The sequence below is a fragment of the Rhopilema esculentum genome, chromosome 14 (assembly GCF_057945365.1).
Source record: "Rhopilema esculentum isolate cy_ngs chromosome 14, ASM5794536v1, whole genome shotgun sequence".
NCBI classification, from domain to species: Eukaryota; Metazoa; Cnidaria; class Scyphozoa; order Rhizostomeae; family Rhizostomatidae; genus Rhopilema; species Rhopilema esculentum.
This window is the reverse complement of record NC_142828.1, coordinates 7346186-7359956: the sequence shown is the minus strand read 5'-3', so window position 1 is coordinate 7359956 and position 13771 is coordinate 7346186. Positions and strand designations below refer to the sequence as shown.

The 13771-nt window shown below is 37.8% G+C and overlaps 2 protein-coding genes across 3 annotated transcripts in view; one reads left to right on the top strand and one right to left on the bottom strand.

Annotated features, from left to right (window-relative positions):
• Positions 1 to 5538: 5538 nt before the first annotated feature.
• On the top strand, positions 5539 to 10660 carry LOC135696179 (uncharacterized). Its single transcript, XM_065215473.2, has 3 exons — positions 5539 to 7701; positions 8063 to 8943; positions 10317 to 10660. The coding sequence occupies exons 1-3, from the start codon at positions 5539 to 5541 to the stop codon at positions 10543 to 10545; spliced, it is 3273 nt and encodes a 1090-aa protein (XP_065071545.2). The 3' UTR covers positions 10546 to 10660.
• The window catches only part of LOC135696183 (small ribosomal subunit protein mS39), a 25879-nt gene continuing 17812 nt past the window's right edge, over positions 5705 to 13771 (bottom strand). For both annotated transcript variants that reach the window (XM_065215480.2, XM_089112416.1), the window contains exons 27-29: positions 13301 to 13364; positions 12828 to 12922; positions 5705 to 12451 (exon numbers count right to left, since the gene is read on the bottom strand). In XM_065215480.2, the coding sequence (XP_065071552.2) occupies positions 12418 to 12451; positions 12828 to 12922; positions 13301 to 13364 (193 nt within the window). In that variant the 3' untranslated portion in view covers positions 5705 to 12417. The remainder of the gene's footprint in view (positions 12452 to 12827; positions 12923 to 13300; positions 13365 to 13771) is intronic.

Below are 13771 nucleotides of genomic sequence, written 5' to 3'. Positions count from 1 at the left end.
AACTAAAATAAAAAATAAAGACAATCTGTATTCTACAACTATCCCCATTCTCCAATATCATTAAGCCTGGTTCCCACTTGGTCGTTTGGGTCGTTTGAGTCGTCAGAGTCGTTCCTGAAAGACACGAACGACCCAAAGAACTCATTGGTTTCCACTTGGTCGTTTGAGTCTTTTGAGTCGTTTGTTGTTGATGCTGTTCATTGCTTGCACCATGCGTCGCTCATTTAATTTTGGCGGCATGCGTGGAAGAAACGATGGTAGCATTTGATAAACAACAACTGGTGTTGCAAAGTCAACTATTTCTACCCCTGGTGACTTTGTACAGACGACGATGTTAGATCACTAAATTTCAGTGCAATAGCTTGCCATGATTTGATATTTTTGTATTTATTTTTAAACTCTTTCCAGTAATTGTTATAATAGCACTCGTATTTTTGAGGATTTCCATATAGCTTGCTGTGAAATATTCAGCTATCTTGTTCTTGTTCTAGTCAAACACGCGGTTACAAGATAACCCCTACTCTTGAAGAAAACGTTATTAAAGCGTGGGTCGTTTGAGTCGTTTGAGTCGTTTGTCGGTTTCCACTTGCAAAAATCATTCATGCGTGGGTATTTAGGGTCGCGGAGATAGAATTTTTTCTATCTCTGCGACAACTGTCGTTTGAGTGTTTCGGGTCTTTTGGGTTGTTGGCAGGTATGTTTCCACTGAGTCTTTTCAGTCGTTTGGGTATTTTCCAACGACCCAAACGACCCAAACGACCAAGTGGGAACCAGGCTTTAGCAACTGAAGGGACAATTGAGTTGATAATAGGTTGCCTGTATACAACTTCTGTTCTTGGAATACCCAGCAATTTACGCTGCATTTGATATCTTTCATTCCTTTCATGAAAAAAATTGCTACTTCCGCCCCGTTCCCCCTAAAACAATGTTGATGATTGAGAGAAACATCATAAAAGAAGCGCAAAAGAAAGTGCTTCCTAAAATCCTAACCCGTTTGATAGTAAACCAACATTGTTCTGTAGGAGAGAGAGGGATGATTGATTTTGACCTTGGAAATTGACGTCAGTGTTCCAAGACTTTTGGCAGGCATTGTACCTAGTTTGTTAAAGATTATCACGGTATACCTTCAGTCTCCATTCTCCCGTTTTCAACATCAAAACGCAACACATCATTTATGAAAATGTACTGTTTCTAAAAATCTCGGTCCCAGTCCTTATAAGAATCTAAACGTCTCGATCGTGCTTTGCAAATCAGCCTAACTGCATATATAAATATGTCTAATAAATAAATATGTGCATATACATATTATTTCATAATGTGGAGCCTTATTTGAACTAATTCTCCTACAGCATTCAAGAAATTTTGAACCAATTCCTTTTTGGAGTATATTCCAGATATGATTCATAAGCACATTTTTGTTGTTCGGTGTGATCTTGCTTTTCTTTACAAATACAATCATTGCAACTTTGCTTTACCGATAATCCATTATCATTGCAAGATTAAAGTTGCAAAGTTTTCATAACCTGATGAAACAAATGTATTAATAATTACAATTGATGTTTAAATGGATGAACCATTCAATAAACAGCGCAGGATATACATATCAGCAGAAACACTGCCTGAAAAAACAGAATTGAGCAAAAAGTTAGTTTTTAATTAATTTTAATCAATGGAGGAGTTACTGGCATTTGGATCAGTTTACCAGCGTGTACGCACGCTGAAGTTTGGCAAAGGTAAAGGTATTTCTAGGTAATCCACCCAATTTATTTTTTAGCAGGTGCAGCGACGTTGCAGCGACAGTGCTTTTCATCTAGATATTGATGAATAAAATATCTGTTGACAGATATCAATATCTGTATGCACAGGCACGTATCATCCTAAATATTGATTATCATTCCTCAAACGCCTATAAAACATCTCTCGAGGACATCGACTCGACAGCTGATGGCAATTTCTCAACAGAAGGTAAGTGCACTCGAATAGCTTTGATATGAATGCGTCAGTTTTTGATAAAGTATTTCTATTTTTAAATCAATTTGCAAGTCAGCTGTTACGTTATCCTCTTCAATAAAGAAGGTCATTGTGATAAGAATTTTGCAAACGAGGACTTCGCATCAATCGCTTTTTGGGCCTTTTTTGGGTACCTGGACAAAGTAGGTAATTTCGTTTTTTTGCTCAAAAAATTTTAGTTATTCCTAAAGAAACTATTTGCATATCTTGGCTCTTTGTCAGTACCAGTATCTGCCATTCTGCAGAGAGAGTATGGCATTTCTCGACTATATATCGCACGTGCACATTGATTTGAAGAAACGTTACAAACCATATCTTACAATTTACTGTAGGATGTTTTGCTATATTGTATTGAGTCTTAAGATACTTCTTCAACTATTGACAGAAATTATGCTGGTAAAGGGTTTCCTTGCACCCAAGGGCCTTTAGATGAAATAGCCTGCCTACTTCAATAATTTTAATCTAAATACTATATGCATCATTTTTGCAAAAAAACGTTACTTTACATCCTGTTGTTGCCAAAGCGGCTACACTGATATCTGGAGTACCATATGGAGCGTCGTTTCTTTCCATATTACAATTGCACTTTTTGTAGAGTGTTTCATGATTTCACATGCCATTCACCCCCATTTTACATGGTCTTTAACTAAATTCTAATGACATTATGTTTTTCTGCGGCATTTAAATCCTCAGTCTAAAATTTCGTGTGGCTTTTCAAATTCTCTATGGCCCTTAACGTACTGATTTCTGACATAAAACTCATTATCTTTGTCAAAGTGGAAAATCGAGAAAACCTTTTTCAAGTTTGACAAAGATAATCCGATTTCCGCTTGGAAATTCGAGCGCTCTGCAGTTGGTGTGTAAAGTGGTTGTTTGCTGTTAGGTTAATGTAATGTGGTTTAAAACGAAGAATGATTTGACTTTGGGTATACTGTGGCACCAGAAAAATGCTTCAATTGCTAATCATTTCCGTTTTCTAGAGCTCGTCCTGCCCTGGGGAAGGACGACGGAACCTTTTGAGGGAATAGTGAATTTGGTTCAGTTGAAATTTGGGTGGCCGCACTGGAAAATCAGCATTTGTTTACTAACAGGCTTAATCCCTTTTGTGTGTCAGAAGTTTTCCTGAAATCTTGTACGGTGCGTCTAGGGCCTATAACATAGAATATTCACACTGCTTATTCATCCTGCGTGGCATTACTTATTATATGGCTTTATACTCCGAGTGGCATTTCATTTTGTATGGCGTTTCAAATTTATATGGCGTTTCAAACTTCAAATGGCGTTTCAAATTTATAGACACTCCATTGTACCAGAGCAACAATGTTTTGAGCGCGGAAGTGTAATTCTAGAAAAAGCGGAGTAGTGTTACCTCCGATGCTAGCTAGATAGTGTTACTTCCTAAATGCGTAAAGAAATACAGGCTGGAGTTTGGTCGGTTTACAAAGTTTCTTGGATTTAGAGTTTTGACGTAAGTAGCTAGAATAGATAACATATAGAATATGTCTACAATTGTAATATTATGGTTTAGTTTCATTCAACGTTCAATCGCTGATTCACATCGCCACATCGTACACTCAATTTTTATAAAAAAATTCCGTTATAGTACACCCGTTTCTTGATACTTTGTCTATGTTCATGAAATGTTAGAGTCTTTGTTTTTTTATTCAATAGAGCAGCTTTATATATTATGATAATGTCAATATTCGAACAAGTGAGATGCTTATGAAACGATGGGAAGGACGATAGGCCTTCTTGCAGATGTAATGTTCGTCATTAGCAACAGAAATTAGTTAAATGTTCGATTAAGGTTAGTTTCTTTTAAAAGCCAGGGGCGTTGTGGCTCCTAGAAAAGGGATAGGCGAAAATTATCTTGGGCCCGCTTATTTGTTTGAAATCTCCAATAAGAAACTACAGGTCGCCAAAAATGGTACCTACCTGAAATGCATGCACCAAAATCACACAAAAAATTTTGCGATCGCGCCCTTTTAACTAGTTTAAAAACACATTTCAGAATGTTTTTTACATTCGTTTTACCACGTTTTATAATTTTTTAGACAAACTTTGTTGCGTTTCGTTAAAACTAAGTTCTCGAGGCCCTGGGGCAGTTTGCCCCTCCTTTGCCTCTCGGGGGAGGGGCGACCCAGAAATGCAGATTTACCAACAAAAAACTAATAAGAGTTCAATTTTTCTTCATAAATTTGAGCTTTACATTTGACCAAAAGAACTTGACAAAATCAGAAAATAAGCCTCATTTTTCACTGCGATACTGCAAAAAAATTCCAGTCTTCTCTTTTAAATAAGATAATTTGAAATATCTAAAATCAATTTTTTTTAAACAGTTTTGCTGTTAGTAGAGATGCTCACAGTCGCAAGGTTTGCCTGCGAGGCGCGCCTGCGAGCGCAAAGCCGATTAAAAATGTGCATCCAAGTGAAGTAGGGTGCAATTTATAGTCAGATACTGATAAATCGAGAACCGATGTTATGCTAAATTCTGTTACACAAACTTGCCTTTGTCAAAAGCAGATACCATATCAATATCATCATGAACTACATGTAACTACATGTAAAACTGAACAGATAACATAATAAATGCTACTAACGTTATATTGTGTACATAAGAAAGGGAATGATCCAGTTTTTATCTATGGGTTGTTTTGGTTTGTCAAGTAGCCCTATCGCTGTTTTCGATTCGATTTCATCAAATAGAGACATCTTCACGATTTCATCAAAGGCTTTTCGATATCTTAAACGCTTTACTTTAAATGGAGTAGTTTTGTTTAGAACATCTTCTTTTAGGGTCTGTGAATTTTAGGATTTTGCTTTCGCTTCCTTGGCAAAGGTTGCAAGAATTTCGACATCACACAGGGTTTTTCTCATTTCGAAGAAAGATTCTATTCCCAATTACTTTCGTTGAAATGTCTTATTATAAAAAGTATCTTATAAGGATACTCGTTTTTTTAGCTTTGAGTTTCTCATGCTTGTAAGATTTGATTATTTTAATATGAAAATGCTTTTACTCCAAAAATTGAAGAAATAGAGGCTTGTTTGGTTGTCACAAATTGTCGAAAATTATTGTTTTTGATTAATTATTTGAAAGTGCGGCATGAAATCCCCTTCACTCCAGAATCTCAGACAAAACATCAGACAACGAGCCCTCGACCTCACTATATCGGCCAGGGCTCTACAAAATAAAAATAGGAATACAGAGCAAAATAGGAAAACAAGGCATAAAAATTCTGTACTAAATTTTCTACACACTTTAGGCGCAGTTAATGATGTTCTGAAATACACTGCAAATGGAACAATCAATTTATTTACACATATAGTGAACAATAATGACCTCGGGGACAGAGTCCTGTGGAACGCCTACATTTTCAAGAGACACAAAGTTACAAACTTTGACTTTTCCAGAAAGAAAATAATCTGAGCCACATACATTAGATATTGGCCTTTGGTTTTAGATTCTTCATTGCCGGAAAAAAAACAATCATGATTTCTATTTCATATTTACAGGCCAGGCAGTGACACATGAAAAGGAGACTGATGACCGACATGAAAAGGACAGTGGTGACAACGATTGTTCTTTTGGCCCTCGTGGCCACAACTTCTGTTGCTGATATGAGTGCTGGAACCAAGAATAAAATCAACACAGGCATATCAAGTGGCAAAGGGGTGGTAGACTTTTTGTCAAAACTCGGGGACCCAAAGACACAGAAGGTCTTTGATTCTCTGGGCAAAATGGCCAGCTTTCTTGGAGCTGCAGGTGGTCTTATATCCTTTGCTCTCCTTTTCGTCCCACAACAGGACTCAGCCGAGCTTAAGTACATGAAGGAAAAGTTTGCTGAAGTCAACATGAAACTGGACCAGATAACGTCAGAGCTGGACAACGTAAAGGACCTGATCACATATGAAAATCAACGGGCGGTGTACGTCTCATCCGCAGCAAAGATTCTTTATGGGCATAAAAGGTTGCAGGAGTTTTTGAATGAAATTCAGAAAACATCTTGCTCTGGTACAAGCGCTTGCAACCGGATACGAGCACGCATCGCCTCTCGCTATGTCAACGATTTCAACGTAAGAAGTGACATTTTCAAGATCATAAATGGCGCTACAAAGACAACATCAGCATTTGGTGACCCACTGCTTAACCTGGTTGGCAGTAAGTTTAAATGTCATATTGTAAAGATCGATCAGTTTTCAAACAGCATTCTGAAGCTTTCTTTCAAAGCCCAGCAAGTCATTCTTGCACATGAGAAGCTCACAGGGAGTTCACTAAGCATCACCCAAAGTATGGACAACTGGCTAAAGGGAATCTACGATTTAAGAGATAAAACAACGGCCGTAAAAACAGCTTGCTTTCAGAACATAGGAAATCAAATGATCGCCGACATAAATGAGAAGAAATACCAGGTTGAAGTATCATCAAATGACGCAGCTAACATTGCAGTAAAAACGTTCTTGGATGACAAGTACCCTTGGCTTGGATGGGTCGTCTACTCGTATGGAGCATACGGTGGATCTAAACATCAAGTTACCAATGTGAATGGTGCATTTTGGAACATGCCCAACGACCAAAATGAAAGAAAACGGAACATTATCGTCAGCTTTACAGACAAACATGGAACATATGCAAACCAAAAGTACAAAATGCTAAATGCAATTGATGAGATAATCAAGAGCACCAATTTCTACAGTGTACGAAACGATGCTGGCAAGTTGCTACCAAAAGTTAGAGAGGAGTTAAAGAAAGAGGGTGTATGGAAGTATGTCAGCAGTTTGAATGTACTTCGAAAATACGATGGATTGACGATTAAGGCAGATAATGCTCTTACTTATGTAAGTGAAGAGTATACTTTTCAATCTCACTACATGTACAAAGGAAGGAAACAGTATTTATACGACAAAGTTCGACTGGTAATAGCATTGAAATCAGAAGAGGAAGCAAGTGGTAATGGGTGTCAGTTAGACTGTAACAGAAAAGGGAAATGTGCAAGGTTTCCTTATTCATCGGTACAGTACTGCAAGTGCCAACACTACTATCAAGGAGACCAATGTCAAGATCATGCAAAGGCTCAACTGGCTAAGACAATGGATGCAATGCTAGCAAAAACCCTCAAACTGCCGATGCTCAGTGACATTGCGTATGACATCAAGGACCTTCGTGAATACATTGGGGTGAGCTTTGGTTCACTGCAGGCAGCTGTCAGCGAGTTGGAGAAAACATTCCAGCAAGCATTTGATCGCCTTTCAAGGCAACTCACAAACCAGTTCCAATGGGCAAATCTAATCAGCCAATACAGCCATTCCCTCCAGAGAATCAAGTATTATGCGTACCGATTTGAGAGTCTGCCAACACGATACGCAGACAGGATTGAAGAGGAAGGCAAGAAATTAGCAACAGCAGTCCTTGCAACTGATGGCATTGAGAAGTGGCTGTATGACGTCAACTTTCTATTCGTTGGGAAAACGAACACGCCAGTATTGAATCATCCACCCATGTTGGTTACTTTCATGAGCAGGTACCAGGCGCAGGCCTGCTCAACTACCTACAAGAGGGCAGTGGATAACACATGGCGACAAATGGTTCTTCTTCAACAAATTGGGTACATGCTTTGGGCTCAAGCATTGGAGTTCGAAGGGAGGAGCTCAGAAAGTGTCAAAACCCTCTATGAAACACGAACAGACGCACAGGTAAAAATTTTTTAATCATACATACATATTAAAACTAATTTATTTTCCTTTGGGTCTAGAAGGGGTTATATTTGTTGATAGCAATACAAATATTTACACAGTGATAGATGGCAGTGAACATGATTGTGTGAAATAATAAAAAGCTTAAATAAATCGAACCAAATCCTAGAGGAGAACAAGAAACGCAAAAATTCTTCTCCTGAGCAAATCGTGTCAATAGGATACATAAGTAATAATGAAATTGTTGGAATTTTCTGTGCTCTTTTGATATTTTCTCTTTCTGGCCGAACTACTCATTTCATTGACTTATTTTCGTGAAATCATGGACTCAAAACGCTTGTTATTTTTTGTTATTTCTTAGGCCACAAAATATAACCAAGCAACATGCACGTACAGCATTCCGAACTCGGTTAACATTCAGTGCTCCGGAGGGCGGTACTTGCATCCGGGTATGACCTTGACAACACAATGCAACACAAATTACTATGTTACTGGTTCTTCTCAAGCAAACTGTGCTACCAAGCGATCAGGTTGTGCACGATGCAATTGTAACGCCGCAGGCTCAAACGGCCATGAATGCAGCGATATCACCGGTAAATGCAGTTGCAAGACGGGTTTCTACGGAGACAAGTGTCAACATCGAAATTGTGTTTGGAGCAGGTGGTCCGGATGGTCTGGTTGCAGTAAGGCATGTGATTACGGGGGCCAAAAGACAAGAACTAGACATCATCAAGTAACGAAACAAGGTCAAGGAAGCAGCTGCACAGGAGCTTCAAGCGAAAGCGCATCTTGCTTCAACCGCTGTTGCAGCAACCAATTTCATTGTTCCAACAGAAGACATTGCATTCCATTGTCACAAAAATGTAACTACGACAATGACTGTGGAGACAAACAAGATGAATCGTCGTGCCAAGAGCGCTGTACTACGAAATACACATCGTGGAATAGCCATGGGGGAGGAAAATCGGTTTACCTTGACCGTCATCGTGTAAATTGTGGTGGAGCCGGTAACGTACTCAAAATGTTTCATTTGGAGAGAAGTGGCGGTATCATCAGGTACAAATACATATGTTGTACACTCAACCAACCATCAATTTGCTCTCTCTCGAAAAAGGCAAACGGCTTCACATACGATGGAAACGATGACACTGTTTACTTTGACAGACAGTCTATTTCCTGCGGTTCATATGGATACCTGAATGATTTCTGGCTCTCAAGAAACAGCAATCATGATCATATTAGGTAAATACAAATTTTTTACAGTGTTACAAATATTAGGTAATGCTGAATGAGGCTGATAACACCTTCAAAGTGACTTTAATCGATGTGATTTTTGAGACCACCCAACCTAAGAAAAAATGAAGCCTTTTAAGCCTTCGACCTTTAACATATAATTTTTGTAGAAAGTTCATCAACTGTTCCATGGCTGTTGCAGTGAAAATGAAGCATTGAAGCTCATTTCATTCATGAAAATGGCCGACAGATTATTTCGCAACCTCTTCACTGACAAGAAGTTCATTAAAACAGCAATAGGGACTATAAGGGGAAATCTTCAATCCCCTCAATGAATTGCTAATATGAACAATAGGTTTTTCCCTTCAAAGAAAATCGTAATTACGTCATTGCGCAATGCATTCTGGTGCTTGTAGTTAAACCCGCGAACATTTGTTTATGTTTTGTATGGTGATAAGACGAAGCACTGTTATTATCCAATGATCTTTGCTCAAATAATCAAACAAATCATGGAAATAAGGCAGAATGCACCGAACTTTGGCAAAAGAACTCAAATGAAGATACGTTTTGTCAGCGAAAGGTCTCTATTCTTTCTATTCTTTCGGCAACTTTATTCGTCTACATCTTTCGTCGAGTCTCGCTAAAAACTACGCTAAACGAGATACTTTAATTACGTATGGGGAAAGGTTAAGATTATGAAAATAATGGATCTTTTCTGAATATGGTTAATATTAATGTATTTTATATTCTTAGCAAATCATAAAACACTAGAAAAACATATGATGCAATGTTTGTTGTGACTCGGGCGGGACATAGGTGGACTACAGAGAGAAACATTTCTTCTTCGTAAGAATAAATATATATAATGATTAGAAATTTGTCTGTTGATATTTCCGTAGCACAGTGCTCAATACATTTACACGTAGAGCGTAATATAGCATAGGGTTGGAGAAAATAAAACTACATGTTTTATCTCTACAAGCCTGTAGAGACACTCTCCAAGAGAAGTGAGCTACTCGCCAAAGTAACTAACAACAGTGACATGAAAGCGAACATATGAAGCCTTATCGCTCAAAATTCGGCCTGATGATTTTTTATTTCCTTTAATCGTGATAATTGTTTTATTCGTTCAGTGGAAACTGCCAACGCAAAGGTCAATTTAATCACGATATTAGCGTTGGTCGTTGCGCGATCATTACGATTAACTTATGTTTCCATTGCCCGATTGTCAGGATTCCAGCGAATAGCAAGTTGAGCTTGTCGTCTTTATTGATTCAAGTGGTTAACAACTATTATTGGAATTAACTTTCATTGCAATGTCAGTTGACTCAAGTTCAGTGGTAGGAACATGATTTTGACTGATAGCTTACTTAACGTTTCAGGTTCGAATACTACTGCTGTAATTTGAAGCATAGCAAACACCGAAGCAGGACTAGTTGCTACACAAGTTACACTCCTTTCACATACGATGGAGATGGAAAGAACTACTACTTGGATAGACAAACAGTACAGTGCAATAACAGATACTTCCTAACCTATTTCCGACTGCAACGCAACAGCGGACATGACCACTGGAGATACCAATATACCTGCTGTCAAGTCAGGGCCTAAGAATTCTCTTTATAATCAAATATAGATATTGCTTTCAATATAAACCACTTTTTGCTTTTTAGGCATTAAAGCCCTATATAAACGCTGTATCAACATAACATAGCATGAGAAGAAACGAGTGCTATTTTTTGCCCTCTCTGATTTGAAATTTAGTGGCGTGATGTCCGAGGGGGGAGGGGGGAGCACGTGTCCCCAGTGACAAGAGACGAAAATGGTCGCCAAAGGTGAACCTTTAGCATTGGCGCCAAAAGCTCATTGAAAACGAGCGTGCACGTAAAAGACAACTCGAAATAGCCGCATTTTTCAATGTAAATAGATCTTTCTCCTTTCCACTTCCGCACTCTCGCGCCTTCAACCATCTCCGCAACTTTTTGTAAACTCTTAACGCTCTGGAACCCGGGTCAGGGCCCGGGATGCAATACCATCCTAGCATCCCTTCTTACCATCCGACCAATGAGTGATACAGTATGAGAGAGAATGAGCATGCTAGTCTTTCAAGGAGTTTCATCCTCTAACTTGGATGTCAAAGAGAGTTTTAGCTGTCACAATAGCTCATTTCATTACTGAGGCAGGAAAAAAGGGATAAACTATAACGATTTTGAAATTTTCTTAGTTGAAATGTGCAATGTGCTAGCCAAGCAGGAGAAAGCACAACCACGTTTTCACGTTCATGCGGACAAAAATTCCTTCCGATGGCCTTACCTGCTTACCTGAACAAAAAGTTATAGAAAGCCAGAGACGAGACAATTAAAACTATTTTTATAGAAGGTTGACGAAGATGAAGGCAGTTTAACAATCTACAATGATGATGATGATGATGATGATGATGATGATGATGATGATGATGATGATGATGATGATTATGATGATAATGATGATGATTGATGATGATGATGATGATGATGATGATGATGATGATGATGATGATGATGTATGAATATTATTATTATGACGATGATGATGATCATGATGACTATGCAAACGCCGTGACAGATTGTGTCTGAATTGAAATTTAGTCAAAATATTTGTCCGAAATTTTGTCAGGACAAATTATTGTAAATGGCTTTGAAAAAAGCAAACATTAGTGAACTAAAGCTCTTCGTCTGACACTCTTCAGACGAAACTATACACCTATACAGTCATGTGTTCGTGTTTCTGATTGGCCTACTTCGATCCACAACTGGGTATATATATTTCCTAGCGTAGAGTTTTCGATCTATGTTATGACGTTTTAAACTCTGTTTTAAAAGCTTTAGTTTACTAAATGTTTGCTTTTTTCAAAGCCATTTACAAGTTTTGTACCACCAAAAGATTGTTTACAAATTATTGTTGTTAATGTAACTAAAGTATTATCAATGGCGTCCAAACGAACCCACCTACTCTTTATACCGACCTATCAACACCCATCTACCCCTGTAAGAAACCAATTTACTGGTTCATAAGAAATCAACGAAGAAACAGAGAACTTAATACCACCAGATTCTATGTAATACCTAACGGGCGATTCTTGGCTTGTGTGAGCAATTTACCGAAAATATCTGCCATGTTAGCTTTTCGGGGCTCGAAATTTCTTCTTTAAAATTGCAACAGTCAGTTATAACAATTCTTTACCATTAGAGACTAGGTGAGATGAGATTGCCACGTTTCAGAGCGCGAAAATAAGTATGAGAAGGTTGCAGGATAAATGCTTTGCCAATAGATTAAAACATTTTTACCTGAAAGAATGCAATCATCGAATGCCAAATTAAGAGTAGCATGGCAGCAGAAATTGATACTTTTGGTTCTACTTGTCAATCGATAAAGCGGTTATGGGTAATAATTCTTCTTTGTTTACCAATGGTACCTGGTAAGTTCTACCAATCTTCTTCTACGTTAATTTGTCTTGCCAAGCTCATTAAACGTAAACCTAAAAAAAATCAAGTTATCATTTAGGCCAGATCGAAGTAGGCTGGATAAAACAACTTGAAACCGTGAAGAAAGAAACTAAAGACGAAATTTACCATTCCTTCAATCATATCTCAAGCGATAATCCCGTTTTACTGCAAGAGGTGCACTCCTCTAGTAGCAAAAGGTGCCTCTGATTATGACCTTAGAGGATCTGCCACCTCATTACGACAAAAAGAGAGGACACATCTCTTTCTCAATAACTGTTTTTTTTGCAAGACCTTTACAAAACATAATTAGAAAACAGTTAAATTTTCGGACAACAAAATATTTCGGACTGTGAAAATTTCGGACGCTCAAACTGTCCGAAAATATCAGCGTCCGGAAATATTAGCTACCTTTCTGAGTCACTAAGTTCAAGCTTCGTTAGTAGCTCGTTCATTTCTTCATCCGATATACGATAGTTGTATGTCATCATTTTCTTCATAACTTTCTGAAAAATGAAAGTTTTTTCCAAATTTAGTTTTTTTAACTGGTATTAGGACTAAATCGTTTAGTAAAATGACAATCACCATTATGTTACGCTCTGATGCAGTTCCGATGAATGTTTCGAATTGAAAAATAATAAGTAGTAATTAGTAGAGAGTAATTCATAAAAACGTGCAACGGGGATTTATAACCAATGAGAAGTCCATGCAAGTATTTATGAATCTATATAAAAACTGACTATGACTTTTCTTTCTGAGCAGGGTATTTCGGTCTATTAACCTGAGACGAAAATAAGAAGACTCTGCGGCTACTGAACAGTCCGAATTTAATACTTGATAATCAACAAAAATTTTCGTGATAAGTAATAATGAAAAGAACCTACAGACGCAATTCTTTGGTCTTTTACTTCCGATGCCCCGTCCAAAATTGTTTTCAGCATTGTAAACCTATGGGAAAACCACAAAATGACTGAGAAACGTAGGGGGGTTACAGGCATTCGTTTTTCTTCTTTTCTTGCATGAATTTAAGGCAGCTATATAAAAACAATGCGGTATTTGGCACTCAAGGCAATTCCCGAATCTTTGATTGTAAAATGGGCTCTCTGTTGTTCTCTACAGCTCTGTTTCTTATCTGAAGGCCAAACAAAAGATAAAGGATTGGGACAAGTAACAAAATACTTTTATATAATTCGACCAATTGGTAATTAAGGCGATGACAAAAATACATCAAGCAATGTTGTCGATACTGGTACAAATATAATAATATTTCATCATAATATACATTATATCATCATAATTTTTCATTATTGCGTTTGCTAATTTAGAACATCATTACTACACGTGCATAGAAAAAT